This window comes from Amborella trichopoda, chromosome 7 (genome assembly GCF_054954075.1).
Source record: "Amborella trichopoda isolate Santa Cruz 75 chromosome 7, AtrichopodaSantaCruz75HAP2 v2.0, whole genome shotgun sequence".
In the NCBI taxonomy this organism is placed as follows: domain Eukaryota; kingdom Viridiplantae; phylum Streptophyta; class Magnoliopsida; order Amborellales; family Amborellaceae; genus Amborella; species Amborella trichopoda.
In genome coordinates this window covers 1,645,225-1,668,769 of record NC_142342.1, presented here as the reverse complement: position 1 = coordinate 1,668,769, position 23,545 = coordinate 1,645,225, and the positions used below count along the sequence as shown (strand labels likewise).

Below are 23,545 nucleotides of genomic sequence, written 5' to 3'. Positions count from 1 at the left end.
CCGATAAATCTCAATCGAGTCTGGGTCCGAGTCCCTTGCCAATCCTAATTTCAGATTGGGAATCTTTTGAGTTCGGACTTAAAACACATCTCAATCCTCTGTGATCCATTTTTTGTTAGCGGACCCATGATCTACGCTTCAAAAGTAGTGCACATCTTATGATCTTTGAAAAACTAAAACAAATTCATGAAAATACAAAATAAATTATTTTCAAAGGTCAAAATTCAAATTTTTTTATATTTATGATCATGGTGGTTGATATAACTAAGACCTGTAAAATTTTCCACCGGGAAGGTCACTAAACCATATCCTTTTGGTAATCAACTGATCTCAAGTCTTCCTTCACCAACACAAAGTAATCTTTTTCATGCCATCCAAAGATCAACTCCTGCACCTGTCTATTTTTTTTTTTTCCTTACTATTACTTGATAGTTGTTCATTAATAGGGAAAGTTATGTTTACATCTAATACAGTTAGATGTGCCATACATGTAAAGAATCAATGAGAAAACCCATTACACCCAAAAACCTTTCATGTTGCTGCTTCTTACTCCATTTAAACTCCAAACTCCAAGTCGGTCAAGCTTTAAATAACAATGGCCAAAAACAACACAGCCACACAGCAGACTCGTAAATAAGATCAAGATCCAATGTGAAAACAGGACCAAGCCCCTCTGACTGACTTCGAGACAATATTCAGGTTTGTTATGGCATAACAAACCTGAATATATACACAGCTCACTTGACCTTGATCAAAAGTAAGATAACAATATCAGACCTAGATCAAGATAACAATATCATCCAAAATACAGTGACCTTTTGATATGGGATTGAGGGAGTACGAATACATAACAAAAACGCAAAAGGCAATCAGCCAGTTTGTGCCCCTCCTTTTGTTTGGTAAACAACTTCTAGGTACTCCTTTGCTTTATGGACTTTGGATTGAAGGTAGAAACTCCCACTTTTTGCATTCCTCTCAAATAACGCGTCATATTTCTGCAACAAAGCTCCATTTTTACTGACATCATATTACTGATATTGCAATTGCAAATTAGAATTGACAAAGTGCAGGCTAATGCTCGTGCACAATTTTACTGAAAAATCAAAACAATATAAAAAAATCTCCCAGTCGTCTAAAAGACACTCTCTCTCTCTCTCTCACACACACATCGCACACACACACATCGTGCACACACACATACACACACACACACAAAAACATGCATGTCGACTATTATTCTTTATAAGCAAAGGAAAATGTAACTAGAGCAACTAACCTTCAAGACCTCCTCCCATGAGGTGTTCTCGGTCACCCCCAAAATCTGCCTTGCTTCGAGCTCAGTCATTGTACCAGCTCTTCGAATTGTGTTCGTTACTGCTTCTTGGGCAACACCATTTCGCGAAGCATCTGCCATCCACCAATAAACAAAAAGAAGCCATTAATGCTAACATTATAATATCTCAATCCTACCAGGGCACCTTCTCTGCCTTACATAGAACTGTGTTGGACCACAAACCCATTCTTCTCGACACCTGCCCTATTATCGGGGCTCCCAAACCCTTCCCCTTCGAACTTTGCTGGATGGAAGAACCCAACTTTGGTACAGAGTTGAAGTCTTGGTGGGCTTCCTACTCACCCCTGGCCCTAGGCTGGGCTGGTTTAAGGCTACAAAAGAAGCTCTCTCTCCTCACAGGGTCTTTTAAATCCTGGTGTAGTCTTCTCCCAGCCATTTTTGAGACCTCAAATATTCGCTCCTAGACTCTATTCTTGAGTTTGAGCACCTTGAGGACACCCACTCCTTGTCCCATCAGGAGGCGCTCCTTCGCACTAAGGCCCAAAGCGATTTGAAATCCTTGCTCAGGAAAGAAGAAATTTTCTGGGCACAAAGGTCCAGACTGCAATGGCTCAACTGCAAGGATCTCAATACGGCATTCTTCCATAGGATCGCAAATTGCAGAACAAGGGGTAACTCCATTAGCTGAATCCAACATCAAGGGGTTACCCTAGAGGAACCGTGTGTCATCGAAGACACCATTATCGATTATTTCACATAGTTGTTCATGGCCCTCTCTTGGTCCAAACCTCAGATGTCTGACCTCTCTTTCCTCACCATCACCTCTAACCAAGCCAGGGGGCTCGCCAGTGTTTCAAAAAGTGCTAGGTGACACCTAGGCGGTCGGCGGGGGGTCTGGGATGCCCAACGCCTAGTTGAACGCCAAGAACCTGAGTGGCCCAGTAGATTTTTTTTTTTTTTTGTTGGGTTTTTTCTCTCTAAAATAGCCTCTAATGGGTTTTAGGTTTCAAATGAATCTAAAACGCACAATTTTCCCTTTTAGTAATAGAAAAATGACCCAAAAATACTCTCAAAGAGCCGCATTTTCAGCCCTGGGCGCGAAGCAGGCCCTGGGCAGCCGCCTGGGTAGGCGCTTAGGTGGCTTCAGGCAGGCACCTAGGCAGGTTCCCGAGCACCCAGGGATATCCGCCTAATTTGGCCGCCTAGGCTTGGGAGATGCACCTTGGCCTTCTGAACCGGCCGCCGCCGCAGGCGCTAGGCGGTTCGCTATTTAAAACACTGGGGCTCGCATGTTCTTTTTTGAAGACCGAGATCCTCCGTAAGATCAAGGAACTTGGTCGGGATCGAGCCCCCAGCCCTACATATTCCTAGTGGCTTTCTTCACCCGCCATTGTGAGATTTTGTGCCTAGATGTCTTAGCCTTCTTTAACAAATTTTTCGAATGGGGTAATATCAACAAGGGAATGAATGCCACCTTCATTGCTCTTATTCCCAAAATCAAAGGGGTTGTAGATATGAAAGATAAGTGGTAACAGGTTCTCTCCTTCTCCTCCTCCATAGGAAGAGCAGACCCCACGGAGGCCGAGGACCGGGTTCTACTCGAAGGGGACTCCAAAAATGTTATTCACTGGGCATCTAGATTCTCTCAATCCCCTTGGAGATTGTGGCACACGTTTAATGAAATTCATAATACAACCTGATAGCTCACGTTCTAGCCAGACAAGGAGCTGCTTTGCCATGATGGATCATGATGTCCCTTTTATTTTGTCGTTTTTTGGTTTTATCTTGTATTAGATTCCCCTTGTGGAGTTTTGGGTTTTCATTTAGTGTGCCTACAGGCTCTATGTATTTGCATTTTTTTTTCTCCTTTTCTTTTGTCAGCTCTCTCAGTGACTTTACCCTTCGGGGAACCCTTTGTATTCCCCTTCCTTTCAATACAATGTTAATAGTATCAAAAAAATATCTCTATCAGGTATACCACTTCACCATACACCACAGGCATATGGTATATGGTAAACCACCTCTACTTTGGTCCACCATCAACCACCAAACCTCAAATAAAAGGTCTAAAAAGAAATCCCAAATCATGCTCATATAGATGAAACGCAAGTAAAGATGGTCCAATATTGAGTGAATGGCCCCAATAAGGTGTCCTTAGTCCTAGAGTATCTCACCACCCTTGAGTAACTCTGAAAAAGGAGCCAATGGGAAAAAGGACCTACATTATCACTTATCAGCAACACCTTAGCAATGATTTTGCATCAAATGCAAAGCCACGAACTCCCAAAGACTTCGATCACCACAATATCTAAGGCCCTCTTATCACCGTATCCTCTCTCCTCAACATGCAATTCCTCAAATAGGTAAATATATGACAAGAAGCTTACACTACTTCCACACTCCAAACTAAAACTATGCCCTTAAGTATGACCTTTTAGGGCAAGTACCTCTTTTGTTTATATGACCTCTTAGAGAAATGCCTATCATGCCCCACACATCTGGCTAGACCTGTAGTTATCAAGTTGGGGAATAAAAATATATTGGCAGACCAAAAAAGTGGTAACAAATCAGTTTTGGTCCAAAAAGATAGGCAAAAAGTAGGACATAAATACAGATTGCCTAGGAATTAGGCAAGTTAAAAAATAATGACAGTTTCTTTTTTGAGAAAGAAAAATAATGAAAGTTTTGGGTTTTGCTAAAAAAACAAAGTGAGAAAACCAGACATGTATAAATGACATAAAATAAAATAACGATTTGTAGATATTTTGAAGATACAATAACATCATTGAATAATAATTTTATGTCACAACTTCATGGTATTCAAGGTCCAACATGAAAAATTTTGTCTAAATTTCATTAAACACAACACGGTATGCTTCCTCTACCTAAGAGAACATTAATTTAAACACATCGAATCCCCAATTCAAACCTCCACGACCACGCAAACCAAAGGCTATAACAAGAGTCCCTCCTCAGCACAAGAAATGCCTCTCTGCACAAGAAGTCACGCAGAGTTTCTAATTTATTAGCCACTTTAGTAAGAACTTAGCATGAGGCACAAAGTGACTCTTCCATAGTATGACTTCCTTCACAATAAAAGGGGGCCATAACCCAGTGCTGGTCCTGCCTACACAAGGTCCCGGGAGGGGTGAGCTGGAAACGGTCCTAATCTTTGGCTTTTTATACACAAATTGGCTGCTCTCAGGACTCGAACTAGCGCTCTTGCGCTGGCTACCTGAGTCTTTTACCGTCACACCAAGTGACGGCCCCTTTAGTATGACTTCCCTTGACAATCCTGGTCCTAAAACCCAGAGCTTTACTCAAGTTGCGATGCAAAAATGACAAATGAGAACCACACAATCAATTGGGTATTTCACTTACTCAAACCACCCAATGTATTTGTTAGTTCCTTAACTCTAGAAGCTTGCACCTAGTGCAAAGGATAGAACCCTTGCTCAATTTGATTTCAGTGTTGACAAAGTCATAGCATCTTCGGATTTCCCTCAAAATATTGTCTTGAACTAGGTAAGAATAGCATAAAATCAAACCATCTGAAATCTGAAAACAATCTCCCTTATCTGACTTGCACAAAACCCTTCAAAAAGGCACAAACAAGCCACCTCATCAACCAAAGACATGGCTTCAATATAGAGTAAAGAAAAGAAGGCGATACGACCAATGTGATGAGATTCACTTCGCTTCAGCTGATTTCTTTGGCTATGGCCCACAATCTAAAGCTCAGTGAAGCTAACCCTGATAGTTTGAAAAATGTTTGTGATATTATAACAAATGGTAATATTATGAAATATATAGTACAATTTAAAAATTTGCCTAGTCATATATGTGTGTGTAATATCTATACTACATTATTAAGCAAGAGTTAAAGGGTGGACACATGGCTTTCAATATACAGTGAAGAAAAGAAGGCGATACAACCAATTTGATAAGATTCACTTCGCTTCAGCTGATTTCTTTGGCTATGGCCCACAATCTAAAGCTCAATGAAGCTAACCCTGATAGTTTGAAAAATGTTTGTGATATTATAACAAATGGTAATATTATGAAATATATAGTACAATTTAAAAATTTGCCTAGTCATATATGTGTCTGTAATATCTATACTACATTATTAAGCAAGAGTTAAAGGGTGGACACATGTTGCAAGAATAAGAAGAGACTCTAATACTATATAGGTTATAAGATAGTTGACTTAAGGGAGAGAGATGTATTTTTAAGAGATAGACTTGGAAAGGACATAGATTGGAGAAAGAATCCGTAGAGAGGAAATTAAGAGAGAGAGTGACAGAGAGAAAATCATGGAGATAGATTGGCTTCCATCTTCATTCCCCATATTTAGGGAGGGAGGGAGAAAACTCTTTTTTAGAGAATTTATATGTTTATTTAGGAAAGGAGAGTGAGAGGGACGAGAGAGACATGGATAGATAGAGCCACATTGATAGCCAAAATCATAGGGAGATACAATCAATTAAAATCTAAGTAAATATCTTACAGTAGACCAAGTGGAAATTACATGATATATAGTAAGATATTAATTGAGAGAGGTGAGAGAAAGTGTATATGCATTGTTTATTATTATTTTTGTTTATTTGTGTTTGATATCTTTTAGAGTTTTTTTTTTGTTGATTTGTCTATTCTCATAAATATTTTTATTTGTTTATTATTGTGCAGGTATTGATACTGAATTCGTTATGCTCAATGATGCTATAAACATCTCTAAAGGACTGTAAAGGTATGTAAAAAATTTTGTTTATTTATTTAATATTTATTTATTTATTTTATAACTTTAACATCATGCATATTATTATGTAATTTGCTGAGAATGAGTCTCAAAGAAGTTCTTATTTTTTACATTAACTTCTCAGGCTTTTAATTTTTCCCCAAACTCAGCATCTTGCCATGTTAATAAATTGAATATGAAATTGAAATATTTGGCAAAAGCTCTATGCATGAAAAATAGATTATGACCAATTTTTAGAAAATTCTATGCCTGAAAAATAGATTACGACCAATTTTCACATTTAATTATTATGAATTTTTAGATATATAAAAATATTCTATTGTTACGATGTGATGAAAAACGTATCCATTTTTTTTCTTAAATACATTTAATATTTTTTGTGACAATTCCTTTCTTATTACTTTTTATGATTATTTAAATTGTAGTTGTTGGAAACGCCGGGGAACACAAATCGGTTTAGGAACCGGAAGCACAGATTGCGGCCCACTAGAAGTGTTCGTACAATAGGAATCGCTAGAAACGAGATTCCTAGTTTTTAAAATCGTGTTTCGATTGAAATAGATCCAAGTTTCATCCACATATAGAATTGAGATTTTGTCCTCCTTGGAATCGAGATTCCCATCCTCCTGGAATTGACAATCCAGGTGTCAAGATTAATTAATATGCCGAATCGAGTTTCCAACATTTATGGAATCAAGTTTCTGATATATGTTGAACATAGATATGTTGTTTTGAATTGTGATTCCAACATATTTGGAATCAAGTTTCTGAAGTATATGGATTAGAGATCCATACCAATTTGATATCGAGATTTACAAAAAATATAGACTTCGGAATGCGTTTGACGACCCCTACCAGGAATCGAGATTTCATTTTTATGGAAAAGGAAGCTACAAGCACACCTTGAGCCTTATCAACTTTAGAACCCATATTTGATATCTCTTGTTAGAAGGTTTCCCAAATTTTAAAGTGATTGTATTAACTATTGAACTTACGGTCATTATATACAAAAGACAAGTATTTCTAAATTATGATTTTCATTTCATTATTATAAAGACAAAATAGGATTATGTCTACGCCATGATTTTGCTTTTAATTGTATGTGTTGTATTTACCAGTTATATTTAAAATTTAAAGTAAAGGCCATCCAGGGTGGCATAAGCAAAATAATGAAACCCTGCAACCACTAGAAGCATTCGAAGGAAGATTTCTACTCCAATTGACGTGGAATCAAGATTCGATATATTTGGACACGTTTATCCACAATTAATGGGTTCAAGTTTCTAAAAATGTGTTGGATCAAGATTCCAAAATTAAGGAATCGAGTGTCTTTGGTTCCGATACATGGTTTCTAAAGATGTGTTAAATCAAGATTCCCAAATTAACAAATCGAGTTTCCTTGGGTCCGAAAAATGGATTCTACAGATGTGTCGAATCGAGATTACGAAATTAAGGAATCAAGTTTCCTTGGTTTCAAAAAACGGTTTTCGTGGACATTCCTTAACGGAATCGTGCAATTGGGTTTCAAAACCGGAAACACAAGGTCAATGGAGAAATTCCGATAACTATGATTTAAATTATTTTATATGTTTTATTTCTAATCATAAATCCCTGCACTAAAGAGTTATTCTTAAAAATACTTAAAGAAATTTTATGTTTTTAATGGCATACTTTCGTGCTCTTAAAATTTATTTTAACTTTGTGAGAGGGTAAATAGGATCACTACTTCACAAGGCAAATTTTCTTATTAGTTAAATTAAGTGGAATTTAAGAGGTGGACACATATCACGAAAATAAGAAGGGCCTTAATTCTATAAAGATTGTAGGACACATTCCCGTATTTATGGGAAGAGAGAAATAAAGTATGCACTTAAGACAGTATATGCAATATTTTGTATCTCGACATTGTAGAGAGAGAGAGAGATGGTATCATATTTGGTATTAATCTATAAAATTGATCATTATCTAAGTAAATAAAAAGCAAGAGAAATCCCAAATTGTAAAAGCTTTCGATCAGAATTTTTGGAACTTGATGTCTTATGGCATAAATTATGTTTTTGTCTTTTACATATATTTTTTTAGAAAACCAAATTTGAGAGAGAAAGAGAGAGAGCACACTTCTATAACTAATCACACAATTTCCGAGATAGACTAATTTCTTTTTAAATTTAGATGATGAAGATAGGGTAAGAAAATAGCTAAAAAGATGAGATATATGGAGAGAGATTTAAGGAGAGGATCTATTGCCGAATATCTATCTCTTCATCGTTTCAAAACTTTTTCTGCAAGTAAAAAGTCCACAAGATATTTGATACTTAATATATGAACCACAAAAACAGGTTAGGGAGAGAAATTAGTAAGTTTTTTTTCCCTTTTTAATAAATATATGATATGAAATTATTAATAGAGATGAAAACATTAGAGAGAAAGCATCTCCCATCACCCAACCTTGCTTATTTTGTTGACAGGTGCCCTTTTATTTTCAATTTTATTACCTATTTTTTTATTGTAAATAAGATATGCATGTAAACTTCTCTGTTTATGTCATCTCACTCTCTCTCCATATTTAAAACCACATTTGATATACATGCAAATTTTTATGGCCTAACTCTCTCTCTCCATATTTAAAAGCCTATTAGATATGCATGCAATTTTTTCGGGGATGATCCCACATTAGATATACATGCAAACTCCTCTTTTTGTGGCCTCTCTCTCTTCACATTTACAACAAAGCCTTTCTCTCTCTCTTTTTTAGTTACCCTAGCCAATATTCAAAAAGTCGGCCGCTCGACGCCTAAGAGGCTTTCTGGAAAAGGCGCTCAGGCGTTCTTAAGACGGTTACTGTAAGGCAATAGAACTAGGCGCCCGACTACACGGTCGGGTGGCCGATTAGGCGATCGAAAAGGCAGTAAAAGGCACTCGCCTAAGCAGCCTGCATGGGTATGGCAGAACAAAAATTTAGGGTGGGGGAAAAAAAAGTCATTTTACCCCCCTCAAAAAATAATATTAATTCGTAATTATTGATTTCTCGAAAATGTCTTTTGCAAGTGATATTAATTAATTTATTGGAAACCCAAAAATTATAATTACGAATATGCTTCTTACATGTAACATTAATTATTAATTTATTGAAAAACCAAAAAATATTATTAATTTCAAATTACTAATTTATTCAAATTTTTTTTTGCATGAGATAGTAATTAATTTATTGGCAACGCAAAAATAATAACTACAAAAATGCTTTTTGCATTTAATATTAATTATTAATTTATTCGAAAATAAAAAAAATAGTATTAATTCATAATTACTAATTTATCGCAAATGCCTTTTGCATGTGATAGTAATTAATTTATTGGGAACCCAAAAAAAATAACTACGAAAAGGCTTTTTGCATGTAAAATTAATTATAAATTTATTGGGAAGCCAAAAAAATAGTAATTACTAATTTATCAAAAATGCCTTTTGCATGTGATAGTAATTAATTTATTGGGAACCCAAAGTAATAACTACGAAAATACTTTTTACATGTAACATTAATTATTAATTTATTGGTAAACCAAAAAAATAGTATTAAGACAATTATTATTATATAACATATACAATAAATGAGGGGGATCCAACTTAAAAAAAAAAAATCACCGGCTGTTTTTGGGTCGGGGCGCCTACCTAGGCAGCCTAGCCCCCCCACCACCTAGGTGGCCGCCTTCGAGTTATTGAACATTGACCCTAGCCTCTCTCTCTCTCTCTCTCTCTCTCTCTCTCTTTTCAACTTGGTTTTTCTCTCTCTTCACATTTAAAATCTTATTAGATTTGCATGCAATTTTTTTGAAAAATGATCCATCAATAGAAAACCATATTAGATATTATCAAAACCGCAAGAGTTGCCAAGTGCAATCATTGAGAGCACTGAAACGAAATAATTTCTTACCAGGATAGAGCTTTTCTAATTTTTTTAATTTTTTCCAAACTTTTTGGAGAGACAAAATCGTGATTTTCAATATTTATGGCAAATATGATTGTAGCACTCTTATTGCATGAATGATACATATCGTGGCATTTTTAAATGCTTATAATCATCTTGATATAGTACAATCATCATATCAGTGCAAGGCACATGTTTCCAGCAAAGTAATATTATCCTCTATATTATGAAGAGATTTGTTTTATGTATGGACCCGGTTCCTATGCTGCCAAGCCCGCATATGTAGAAATGTGGGCCTCTTGATAAATCTATTTTTGAAATGGATTTTAAGACTTAATTTTTAAGGACATGTAATTTCTAACATGGAGATCATGAATATGAAAAAATAAACAAATTTTAAAAACTAAAACTAATAATTCTAGTAAGAAAACATTTGGATCGTTAGTTTTCATGTTTTTAGATGGAACACCTACTTGCGTCCAGCTTTAAAATGGACGACTTACACTTTATGGACCGCATATGTAGAAATGTGGTCCAGCCCACATGAAACAATTTTCCCTTATGTACTTCATATTTCATTCTTAGGTCAACATATGTAATCCATAGTTTATTTAGGAGTTTTGACGCATCTTAAAACTTCTTATTAACCTTTTACATTTTAAATTAACAAACTTTAGTTTAAAAATATTTTGACTTTTTTTTTTTTAGATTTAGATCTTATCATTTCAAAAATTTAAATATAATTTTATGAATTATTACACCATCATTAATCATAACCAAATTTTATTATTATTATAAATTTTACAATGTTAGAAAATAATATTTTGTCTTTACCACAAAGTAGAAATTCAACTTTGTATCTTTTAAGAATTTTTTAATAAATCTATATTTTATAGTGTGAAGGTTAAAATTTAACAAAACTCATGATTAATTTTTACTAAGGACTTCTATATTATCAATTTTTTTGACGTATTTTCATATTTCATTCTTACATGCAACGCACGTAATCCAACTTGTACAAATGAACAACTAGAAGACTTCCCAAATTCGCCGAAGCACCATGGCACAAGCCTTTACTGGCCAAAACAAAGAGGAATAGATAAGAGAGTCCCAATGTCCTAAAGTCCTCAGGGGCTTCTAAAGAACTGCTTTCAACGTCCGTGCAACATAAAGGAGGAGATGAATTAAGTACATTTAGAAGTACATATATGCTCCAAAATGTCCAAATCACAGTCCACATGTCATAGACCATATCCATGTTCACCTAAACAAAGCATCCCCTCTTTATACCTAGAGTCAAGGAATACATAGACAGTAGTTATAGGTCACGAATCTTCCCATCCTTAAAAAAGGTACCAAGAAATAATCAATCCGACATTGTCTTAAATGTAGAGGTGAGGATTCCAGAGATGGAATCAAACACAAATGTCCCACCAAACAGATCAGAAAAAGTCCCGATCGTCCACCTCCTCAACCTTAGGGAACAACTTTTGAGTGCAAAATTGATCCTGTCTCTAACAAGGAACACTTTGATCAACTCCATATGCACGTTCCCTTTGCAACCATGCTGAAATCTTTTAATAAGGGAATTAGTTTGCCATCCAGCCAGTGGATATATCTCTCTAGAGAATGAACACCATTGATGAAATTTCTCATCCTCAGAACTGTTTCCCAAGAAGTCATTTGACACACCATGACTAAAGGCCATTAACCAAGGAGCCTCACTGCAACTCAATCACATAAAATTTTCCCTAGGAAGCTCATGATTGCCCCGCTGCATCTAGGATGCTGCATAGAAGAGCCCACGTTCTCGGTAGAATGAACCGCGTTGCTCTTTTCCTAATATTGAAAATTGGATAAAGAGCAAGGCCTCGTTGAGTGGAGGAAGAAATCCATCAAGAAGAACTTCATTTCCTAAGCTATTGACACAAGTTAAGGGTGGTGAACTTTATCAAGGAGTGAGACAAAGCTTGAAGCTACCTTCCAAAGGGAAAGTTGAAGACTAATTTTGATTGAAGATCATTCGCAACCGAAGGCCCACTAGTGTGGGGTTATATGTTTTAACTAGAGATAGTTGTACATAACTAAAAATCTTTCGGTGAGAAGGACTGACCACGGAAATACTAGCAAGGTGGAATCCTAAGCCTTCTAACTAGAATTGAATCATTTTGGTCTCCTCTGGATACCAAGCCATTGTAAGGCAACTTTTTTATTGTCATTTATTAGGTCAACAAAAGAAGGCACTATCTAATGAAAACAGGCATATAACTTCTTGAAGTTAGAAAACCTGTGAATAGGGTAGGTCCAACATAAGGGTAACTAATTTTTATGCATCTACAGAGGAAGTAAACCCGATGTAGGTTCTCTAGCCAAAGTAAACCCGATGTAGGTTATCTAGCCAAAGTAAACCCGATGTAGGTTATCTAGCCAAAGTACGATTCAGTAAATGCATTTCATCAGATTTACTTAGGATCCCTTGCTGGATCCTATCATTGCTGCGGACATCTTGTGCACTAACCAACAATGTTAAATAACAAAAAGATAAATTAGTGGAAAAATTCACGAACGGGTAATTTTGAAGATAAATTTTCAACTGGGCAAAAGAACCAACTAGTGGGTCATTTCAGACAAGAACAAATTGTTCCATTAGTCCCACACATTAGTTAGAACTGTGAAAAGCATTTAGGGAATAAAATTGGCCACTGACCTTATTCCTGAAGGATGTTACAATTAACTTGTGTTATATGAGCAAAACAAGGGGCAAAAAACGCAACTTTATTTTGAAATATTATAATTCCCATTACTTCAATATATATATGGTTAGATCGGAACCGGCCCCTTGCCGGTTCCGGTTTCGGGCAGTTTTGGTGATCGACCGGTATTTTAAAAATAAAAATTCAAAAAAAATATCTATAAAATCCTAAAAATAAGGAATTTGATTTGTAATACATTTTTTTATATTTCTTACATTATGGTAAATATTAAAAATTGTTTTGGTCATTAATACTCACTTTTAAAATCCATTTTTTCATTAATTTTCAACTTCATTTGAATGTGTTTTGTTTTAATCATTCTTTATATGCTTTTCATATTTTAGTATTTTTTTTTTTTTGCATCTTTTTTATTTTTTCAACAATTTTTTGGCTGCCCGGGACTTGCCCAGTTAGAACTGTTGAATCGGGCGGTTTATCAGTTAGGTCGGTTAAACCGCTTCTGGCCCCATGTCCGGTTCGGTTTTGCGAACACTGGTTCAACCAGTTAGTTGCTCCATAGAGACTCAACCAAGCTCAATCTTGAGCATCACCTTCTTGAATATAAAAACAAAGTAGTTTTGGTATACAATGTAGTGAACACTTGCAGCAGTAAATAGTTAAATACTATGATTTGAAGAATTTTGATACATGTAGAGGAGCAGACCATAAGCAATAATACAAATCTTAAATTGATCAACACAAATAAAAGAAACTACATACTCCAAGTCAGAAAACAAAGATAAGCCCTCTTTTGTCCATCCAAGTATTTCATAATATAATGAAATAATATGTAGAACACAGTTTGTGAATAGAAAATACGTAATTAAACAACTCACTTGCAAGTGCTTCTCGATAGGCTCTAAATACCGCCCTTGCCAATATTCCAGAACCCATGACAATTATGTTTGCCAGTAATTTTGCAGCCTGCCCATACATTTACCCATGAGTGAACCACATGGTGAACCATGTATGTATTTATCTTTTAGGGTAACTAATGCAGGTGTAAATCAAACTGTGTATACTAAACTAGGCAAAATGAAACACTGAAAATGACAAGTGCATAAGAAGGAATAGACAATTGGAAAACGATACATTCATAATATTGGAATAACCTTCCTGCAAAATATGTATACATGTCCAAGTCTTTGCACTTTTCAAAACACAAAAAAATGAAGTTCAAGACGTATAGATAGAAAAATAAATAGCTAAATCAACCTCAAGAGTAGTTCTTCAAAAAGAAAAGTTTAATACATATTTGTTGGAAAAAAATTTCTTAGTTAAGCTTATAGATATTTTTTCCTTATTCCGAACATAAGAAGATCTTCGTGTGCTAAAAGGTTGTGAAGTTAAAAGACATATTGTCCAAATGCATTGAGCAGACAACACAAGAATCAATTTTGTGATAGTTGTAGAAATAGATGTTTCAAATAATCATGCTCATGGTTGTGCAGTGAACTTCAAAATTCAATACACAAAGTAACTTAGGCATTCTAAAACTGCACCATTAAGGTGAAAATTACCGGTTTGTCCAGATAGTTGTGATCATATTACCCTGAATTCCAATTGTTCCAAAGGTGGAGGGCACAAAGGCTCTCACACCGGAGAATTCTTGTTCTCTTTTTTGTTTGTTTGGTTTCTTTTTCACTTGTTTATTTTCTTCTCTGTTTATTGGTCTGTTCCACCTCAAGTGCAAGTTGATGTATAATTGTACACTCCTCTCATGATAGTTTAATGATTTATTGAAATTAATAGACACATGAAATGCCCAAAATCATATGAATTTTTTGAAGTACTGATTTATCCTATCCTTTTTTTCTATTTCCAGGGCCATCTCTAGTTCTCAACAAAGCAAATCTTCATTCAACATGTCAGACTTCTCAATTTGAACCAGAAACCTCGGGCTTCACTTGAAATCTAGTTTGTCGAAACATCATTTAGGATTTTTTTAAAAATATCATCTGAGGATTTTGATATCGAACGTTGGCACATGTAATAAGGAGAGTATACTATAAATGATTTCCCAATCAAGAAGCTTCAGAGTTTGGGACTGTCTTAGTATCCATCCTTCTCAGAATAAGATAACTAAGGCCTAATTTTCTTACTTTTCCTGGTTCATTTTAGTTCCTTAAAACCTTTTTTGTTAAAAAAAAAAGATAAGAAAAAGAAAAATAGAGCATGGCATGATACCAAATATTTAGTTAGTCCAATCCTTGATTTGTATTGAATTGATCGATAGAACCAATTTTATAAGATTGCACTACTTTAATTACAAGCCAGTCACAGGAAAAAGAAGGCTCTATTCATAGTTTACAACAGCACAGAGGTATCAAGGAATCACCAATACGATAAGCATAGCATCAATTTTGGAAGTATCACTCAACTTCAACTCATTTGCATTGTTCATGAAGTATCACATAGGTAGAAAGCCAGAAGAAGAACTATATGATTGATAGAAATTAGGGGTGCCCACATGAATATTAGAAGAATGACTCACACCTGCCAATACTCTTCCATATTGTTGTTGATGTTTACAATCCTGAGTTCCTCAACTTGACAGAGAGAATAATGGGGAAGTTTAAAGAGAAGTTTGAATGTGGATCACATTTATCAGCTGTGAAGGAGAAGGGGTTTACAAGCCCAAGAGGTCAAGAACCTCAAGATGGCTACCATTTTCATGATATGGATGTGAAATCTGGCGTTTCTGACTTCAATTCTTGTGAAGGATTCTATTTTTTATAGCATTTCTAGTAAAATCATTTCCAACAGGGAGCAGCAACAGGTGTTCAGTTTAGATCGATCGTGGACATTATCAAGGTTCTTTTTGTTTTCAAATTTTACCCAGGTTCTTTCGTTGTACATCTTTTGAAGTTGGCCAGTGCGGATGTGGATTTGAAAGTAAGGTGGAAACTAGTAAAGACAATTGTCATATCCTACAATGGGTTAGTTTGCATTGAAGAACTGATGGGCCTGGGAATTTGAACCTTCTAAACATGGGTTTGTGTTTCAAATTAAGGGAGATGGCAAGCCATTTTGGTCGATGTAGAATGCTTTCCAAGGGCATAAATTTTCGCCCAGATGTCCATTTGGGCTGATCCTACGCTTAAACCAAAGAAAGCTTCAAGATCTACAAAGACAGCTACGAGATCTACAAACCATAATCTATGGGTTTTTCACAGTTCAGATGTTTGGGATACAAATCATGCTTGAAGGCATAATGGAAATATCAGTGACGAATTTTATTTTCCCAAGAGTGTCAGATTTCATTATTGAGTCCTGGTTGGATTGGAAACATTTGAGTTAGATAGTTTCCAAGAGTCTTTACGTGTTTGTTTAATATGCTTCCAAAAGTCCAAGTATAGGAAAATAAAACTTTGAAACTCCTTATGAATACCTACATAGGCCTATGGAGAATTCATATTCAAGTGGGGTAATAAAATCAGGTTTTCAATTGTCGTTGGAGGACACTTACAGAGGAGAGATTCCTCAAACATTTTTCAAGAATGAATGATTCTACAAATCTAGCCTAGGTATGGGAGTCTCCCCAAACGAGAGCCTATCAGCTCCTTTTGGTGGAGGTTCTTCTCGGGTAAGTTGGGCCCCATTTTCATTGCCCTCATACCTAGAATTCACATAACCTAATTCGTCAAACAATTCAAAACTTTCCATAAACCTCGGTCAAATCTATGCTCACCTTAGGTAAACTTGCTCAAAAGCTGCCCTAACTACATACCTGGCCTCCATAACCTTCATTCTTTAATTTAATAAACAGATTGCCCTAATTCAACCCTAGAACCTATCTCACTGGACCACCTGAATTCCAGCATGTTTCAACACCTTTAAAAATCTTCAAACCAATCCTAAATCTTGCCCTAATCTAACAAAATTGCTCCCTATAACCCTAACCCTAGTTCTATTTCATTTGGACCTTGTATTATCTAGTACTAACCTTAAAAAGGCCTAAAATCATGTTTCCTTAATTGATGCAGGAACCTAAATCCTTTAGAACTCTCCTTAATCTAACTTAAATAGTATTCCTAGCCATAACGAAACACTTTCTTTCTACACTCACTACACATGTCACACTTGCGAAGGAGCCAAGCCCCTTGGTCCTACATCACCATTCAAGGAAGGAACATTAAAATATTCCAGTTACAAAAGTATCATGACAACCCTAGAGCTATCAGTCTTATTGTATGATTATTATTTGGAAAAGTATAGAAAGAGCCCATTTACTTTTAGCACAAGGAGGTCACAATCACATTGGTCCTCAGATTTCAAATTGGATGGTTGTGAGCATGTTATTGACTAGACTTGAAGTTTAAAAAAAAAATTCTCAAACTTCAGGGCACACCCCAAGCTATCCAATTCGACATATAATGGCTAGGACTAATTGTGACATCCTTATATGAAAGATAAATGGTCTTATGGTATAGAATTACAAAAATATGATTCGTTTAGTTTCAAAGGGAGAGTGTTTTTCATGCTTCCAAGAGATTACATGGAGTTTTAAACGAATCTATTCAAGGAGAATTAACAGATCAACACATTCAGGCAAGAGCAACAAAGGTTAGTCACCAAGCATGGGGAGCATGTGACCATGCATTACATTCAAGCAATAAAACAAGTATATTTGTAATTATTATGCACATGAATAAATTCAAGCATATTTCCCATTGAGAGATGTCACGTTTGTACATTTACTATGAAATGACATTGATATTTAGAGGAAATAGAAAAAATGCACTTCATTTTCATGGAAAGCATCAAATCACCTCTTACAGCTAGCAATTCATACCATAATTGATAAAATGCGAGCTTAAATGACTACAATACATAGCGTTAAAAACAAGGAATCACTTGAAAAACATTGATGCTCTCTAAATTTCAATACCATCCAAATAAACATGTTCAATCTCAGTCATTTCTCTACTCATTTGTAACCCTGAACCCAGTTATATGTAAGAGGCATATATTTTCCGATTTCCATTGCAGCCAACCAAAAGAGCACTAAGTCTAGCACAAAGCTTATAGTGGCTACTAAAAGTGATATTAATGGTTAAGCAATGAGCTAATGAGAGCGAGAAATAAGCATTTCCTCATTTATATGGCCTAGAAAGCCATAATTCTGTATCAAAAAGTGAAAACACAAAATTTGCCAGAGCGCCCAACCTGTGGACTGCCTCCCTCTAAATCTTTTGAATATTTCTATCACTCAATAGAAACGCTAACCTCTTAAAAAACAAACAAAATTGCACTCTCTTGAAAAAAAATATAAATTTAAGAATTCAAAAAATAAATGAAGAAAAAATGATCACTTCTTCATTGTTTTGCATAGAAAACACACCTAGAGAACCAAGATATCTTGGGAATAAGCAATAAATCCACAATAGACTAATTCTAAATTTCCAAAGAACTGGAAAAGAAAAAAAAAAACTTGTTCTTATCAACCTAACTACATTAAAAGGTCACAAAAGTTTTAAGAACTCCTTAATTTAGAGAGAGAGAAATGATGAAAGGGAGAAATCAAATGTAACAACAAAAAACCCTACTATCTTTAACCCTAAAGATAAAAAAGAGAAATCAATAGTGAAGCTTGATAGAAGTATTCTATAGAGAGAGAAAGAGAGCATACCATTTTTGGAATCTAAGATTTATCTTTCTTCTGTCTTCGTGTTCTTCTGCTACTTTTCTTCCTTCTCTCTATTCTTTTTCAGTTGAGAGCCTGAAATATCGAGTTTTCAAAGAGCTTGGGACCTGAAATTCATCTTCACCGTGCCCTATATCTTAATAAAAGCAAACAAATAGTTGAGCCAATAAGTAGTTGATATATACACATCAATTATCTTTTTAAGCACAACTTTGCTTTCATGCGTGTTATTCAATAATATGTTGGGTATTGGTTGAGCAAGGTAAGTTATGGCTTGTTTGGCACCCGCAAATACAAACCCAGGTTTTGGCTCATATCATGATTATGAAAATGCAATCTGTTCAGATCCTTCCATGTCAATTATATGAAGGTTTTTGTTCATATATAAACACAGGTTTTGGTTCATGTCAATTATATACAATTTTCTTCCATTCATGTCCCCAATAAATCCCACCTTCTTTCTCACACAAAGTAAAAATCACTGAAGTCTTATGTTTTGCCCCCATAATGCTAGTCTTTTGTAGAAAGAGTAGTTGCTCATGCTCACCCATGTTCTTAGTTGATAATGGTTTTTAAGAATGAATATTTGTTTGGCCCTTAAGGGGATCTTATCAATGGAAAACCTAACAAGTGACTTAACAATATTGCAACGAACTCTACAGCTTCCCAGGAACATTATACATCTAGATTCAAGTGTCAAACCAGCAGATGAATAAGTCAAATCCAGAGAGAGTAGATAAATGACAACCAAACCCATGGAAAACAAATATATTGCAATAGGATATGAAACCCAATCATAACCAGAGAAATCAAATCAATTGCTTTCATCCAAGAAGGATCAAAAACATATATTGCAAATTTGCAATTTCATACACAGGTATCAGCAAAACAAAAACTTTTAAGCCAGCACAGGGAACATAGAATAAAGGCAAATGTCTAACAGAAGAAAACAGTATATGTACAGGGAACATAGAATGAAAATCCAAGGCCATGATAACCAAAAGCGCACACACTGTGCTCTAGACCGAACCAGTGACAGAACTCGTGACGACACCGGTTCAGTTGGACCGGCACAACCGGACCAGTTCTCTAGTTGGACCGGTTTAAGAAATTAAATAACAAATAAAAATAAGAAAATTTGGGGAAAAATAGAGAAAATTTTGGAAATAACTGAAGAAAAGAAAAATATGGAAAAATAAAAAAATAATGATTGGCAATACACAAAGTCAAACTAATAAAGAAAACAGAAAAGAAAAGGCTCATAATATGATATTAAAACACTAGTCATGAATCTAATTCAAAAAAATAAAAAATAACACAGCAGTCACGAACTACAATCATAAGTACGTAGAAAATAAGTACACCACCACAATTTACTCAAAAAACTGAAAAACCATATAATTCAAGAAACAGAAAACTTATTCTACATGTTCTTTTTATTTCTTTTGTTGTATTTTATGGTTTTTCTGTTTTTTCCAAACCGGAATCGAAAAGTAAAAATAAAAAATAAAAAATGCATTAGACTTCTTTTCTCTTTTTTTTTGGGCATATTTGGTTCATTTTTCTGGCAAGTTGCAATTTAAAAACTGAAAGTACAAAAAAAAATTGCAATTTCACATCAAACAATTTTATTTTTTTTTTGGATTTTCGGATTCACTTTTTAGGGGCTTTTACAATTTTAATTGTAAAATCCCTTACAAATTACAACATTAAAAATTTTAAAATTAAAACTATAAATGTAAGAAAAACCCAAAAATATTAGGTCTTTCCTTTATATATATATATATAGGGAAAAGATGGGATTAGCCCATATGAGCCCAACGTCCCAGATTGATTTTGGGCCGATCTAACGATAACGGATGTCCGGTAGTGTTTGAATTTTAGTTTTTTTTTTTCTACAAATCCAAATCACTTGAAATTTTAAGCGTGTGTTCATCAAAAATAGGTGAATCTTCGAAAAATATCAAAAAAATATTTTGCATGAAATAAATTGACCAAAATACCCCCGAAAAGTTTTGGGGGGTATTTTGGTCATTTTGTTTTTCGAGTATTTTTTTTTTTTTTATTAGGTGCGTCCTGATGAGAAGAACACACTTAAAATTTCAAGTGATTTGGATCTGTACAAAAATAAATAAAATTCAAGCACTACCGAACATCCGTGATCGTCAGATCGGCCCAGATTGACCGTTGGGCTCATATGTTCATATGCGCCAGTGGGCTAATTCCATTCATATGAACATATCAGCCCAACAGCGGATATTCAATATGGGCCAATTTAACAATCACAGATGTCCGATAGTGTTCGAATTTATTTATTTTTTTACAAATTCAAATCACTTAAAATTTTAGGCGTCTATTCATCAAAAATAGGTGAATCTTCAAAAAATATCAAAAAAATATTTTACATGAAATAAATTGACCAAAATACCCCCAAAAGGTTTTGGGGGGTATTTTGGTCATTTTGTTTTTGCGAATAGATTTTTTTATATTTTTATTGGGTGCGCCTTGATGAGAAGAACACACACCTAAAATTTCAAGTGATTTGAATTTGTAAAAAAAAAAAAAATTCAAGCACTACCGGACATCTATGATCGTCAGATCGGCCCAAATTTGAATATGGGCCGTTGGGCTCATATGTTCATATGAGCTAGTGGCCTAATCCCAGCTTTTTCCATATATATATATATATATATATATATATATATATATATATATATATATATATATATATTCCAGTAATATTTTGAGAGGTATTTACAAAAATTGTAAAAGCCCTTCCAAACAATGTAAAACTGCAACCAAAACTGAAAAAACTACCTCCAAATTTGTAAAACCCTATTTTGTCATTTCCTATAACCAAAAAGGCAATATAAATTTTCTTTTTCTTTTTCTTTTTAATTTTATAAACCCCAAAGTAGAATCGCAAACATTGAAATAAATAAGAAAGTTAACCTTGTGTTGAAGTAGGCTGGAATCTCGCCATAATTTGGCCGAAAATCTAGTTGGTCGAGGATTATCGAGCGAGAGAGAGAGAGAGATCAAATAAACCTAGTTCTCTCTCTTAATCTCTCTTTTATAAAGGACTTGAATTTTGTTTTTCCCTATTCACCCTTCTATATATCTAATAAATAAAACTTTTCCCAAGTTCTTTGATGAAATTTTTTGCAGAAATGTTATTAACTTTTTTTTTCTGCTGGGATCATTCACCGGAAAAAATACAGAAAAAAGAATTTCTTAACATACTGATAAAGCAAAAGAAAATGAAATTAGGGTGAAAAAAATTGGGTACTGACTATCTTTCCTTATGGCTAGAGAAATCAACAGGGCTCTCATTTCTCTATCGTGAATGGCGAAATCAACTGGTCCCAGATGATTCAGCAGAGACGCTAGTTCGGCAAATAAATTTTCAAACAAAAATTGCAGAGAGCAAAAGCAATACCACAAAAAAAAAAATAACAAACCGCAGTTCCGGAGAATTTAGCTTGTTGGGTAGAAAAAAAAATGCTTTTAGAAACAAAAATGGCAGAGGGAAAGAACACCTGATTGCATAAAACCCCCAAAAAAATACAAATAATCCATAACTAAGAGGAAAAAAAAAGGTGCAGTTTTAAAAGGCCGAGGCTTTAAACAATCAAAGTAAACGCGCACCTTCAAATAGTATCTAGAAATGTGGTTTCAATACTAGAAATCTTTGTGATAGCCGTAAAATACATTTTCATCTCTAATTATAAAATTTAAAGCTTTAAAAATAGTGTAGACCAAGCAGATCTAGGAAAATTTGAAAATCTTGAAATTTGAGAGTCCAAAACTATATTACGAGATGCACTATTTCCAAAACTTGAAATCCATTTTTCCTCATGTCCATGCATCTTGAGGTCAAGATGATCAATTTGAGGATATTTGGACATTGAAACAACCTATTCTAATGAAATTTTTGAGGTGCGCCCTAATTTGATTGTTTAGAGCCTCGCACTTATAAAAACTTTTTCCAAAAAGAAGAAAGAGGATCAGGGATGAATCCTTTGACTGAGATTGAGCAGGGAGGGGAGGGATGAAGGTTTAATTGATGAAGAAGAAGGTTTAAAGGAGGAGAGGACTGAAGATACAATAAAAATAGGGCGATTTGTGGGTTTTAAGACTCAAGCGTGGTCTTAATGCTTTTCAAAAATGTCAATTTCTCCCTTCTCCCATTCCTTCTTCTTATTTTTATTTTTTTTGGCGTTTACATCAATTTTCTATTTCTATTCTTTTACTCAAGATGATTTTTACCTCTCTCAGGAAATTAGGGCAAAACCCAATAACCCAATCTAAAAACGAGAGGGGTTAAGATTTTAGGGCACTTACTCGGTGAATTTGAGGTACTTCAATGCCGGCACACGTTCCTTTAGTCTGTGATCAATGGGACGGAGCAAAAAAGGGCATCAATATAGCCTCAACAAAATTGAGGGTGGAGTTAATCACACAGAATTCTTAAGCCAAGTGAAACTAAAAGTAAGTTCCCAATCACAGTACTTCCGCAATTTTTATGTTATGAGAAATCAACGAGCAAGAGACATGAAAAAAGAATATAGAATATAAAAGAACTAGATTGCATATGAATATTACAAAGAACAAAAAATAACAGTTATATGAACTGAGAGGGTTAAAATAAGAGAAGTATCAAAAATAAATTTAGTACAAGAACAACATCAATAAATCAGAAATGTCTCTGCAGACTTGGGGTTAATCTTCTTTGTGCGTAGCCAGGAAAAAAAAAGAAACAAAATCTCTCTGTAGACTTGGGGTTAATCTTGTTTGAGCTTAATCAGACAAAAAAAAAAAAACTAAACCCTAAATAAAATCTCAGTTAGATCTGGGATTGTATTTTTTGAGCTCTAAAAAATAAAAAAAATTAAAAAGGACTCACTCTAGCTTTCTCTGAGCCCTTAGCTTGCAGCAATGGGAGCAACGAGGGGAGTAGACCTGTGGCAATGGATGGTTGAGTTGCTAGGGTTTTGAGTGAGACAGGGTTAGAGAGATGGACGGTTGAGTTTCTAGGGTTTTTCTTCTCTCCGAGGGGCGGTGAGTGTTTTCCTCCTCAAGAGAGGTGGTGAGCGAACCAGAGGGACGTGCACTGATTGGTCTTGCCCTTTATACGCTGTGGTTTGTATAAGGCTGCAACCTTAAACAA

At 34.9% G+C, this 23,545-nt stretch overlaps 1 protein-coding gene and 1 long non-coding RNA gene across 4 annotated transcripts; one reads left to right on the top strand and one right to left on the bottom strand.

The window, feature by feature from the left end:
• Positions 1 to 401: 401 nt before the first annotated feature.
• LOC148781166 (uncharacterized) lies at positions 402 to 1,001 on the top strand. The gene is made up of 2 exons (XR_016059352.1): positions 402 to 699; positions 737 to 1,001. It is a non-coding gene; the product is annotated as an uncharacterized LOC148781166 (long non-coding RNA).
• LOC18995819 (mitochondrial import inner membrane translocase subunit PAM16 like 2) lies at positions 759 to 23,544 on the bottom strand. Of its 3 annotated transcripts, none has more exons than XM_011625979.3 (6): positions 23,282 to 23,544; positions 22,720 to 22,764; positions 18,361 to 18,511; positions 13,565 to 13,652; positions 1,277 to 1,407; positions 759 to 995 (listed from the first exon to the last, which is right to left on the bottom strand). In XM_011625979.3, exons 3-6 carry the CDS (start codon positions 18,361 to 18,363, stop codon positions 870 to 872), a joined length of 348 nt encoding a protein of 115 aa, XP_011624281.1. In that variant the 5' UTR covers positions 18,364 to 18,511; positions 22,720 to 22,764; positions 23,282 to 23,544; the 3' UTR covers positions 759 to 869. The 3 variants fall into 3 exon arrangements, with proteins under 3 accessions (XP_011624281.1, XP_020524324.1, XP_088728181.1); XM_020668665.2 differs by having other exon boundaries at positions 18,361 to 18,482; positions 23,282 to 23,543; XM_088872055.1 differs by having other exon boundaries at positions 18,361 to 18,450; positions 23,282 to 23,543.
• Position 23,545: the final 1 nt, after the last annotated feature.

Excerpts from the sequence above, each read along its gene's own strand:
- LOC18995819 (XM_011625979.3), bottom strand. Across the intron at positions 1,408-13,564 it reads CTATCGAGAAGCACTTGCAA|ATGCTTCGCGAAATGGTGTT; the intron begins GTGAGTTGTTTA and ends GGTGGATGGCAG. Across the intron at positions 996-1,276 it reads CATGGGAGGAGGTCTTGAAG|AAATATGACGCGTTATTTGA; the intron begins GTTAGTTGCTCT and ends GCTTTGTTGCAG.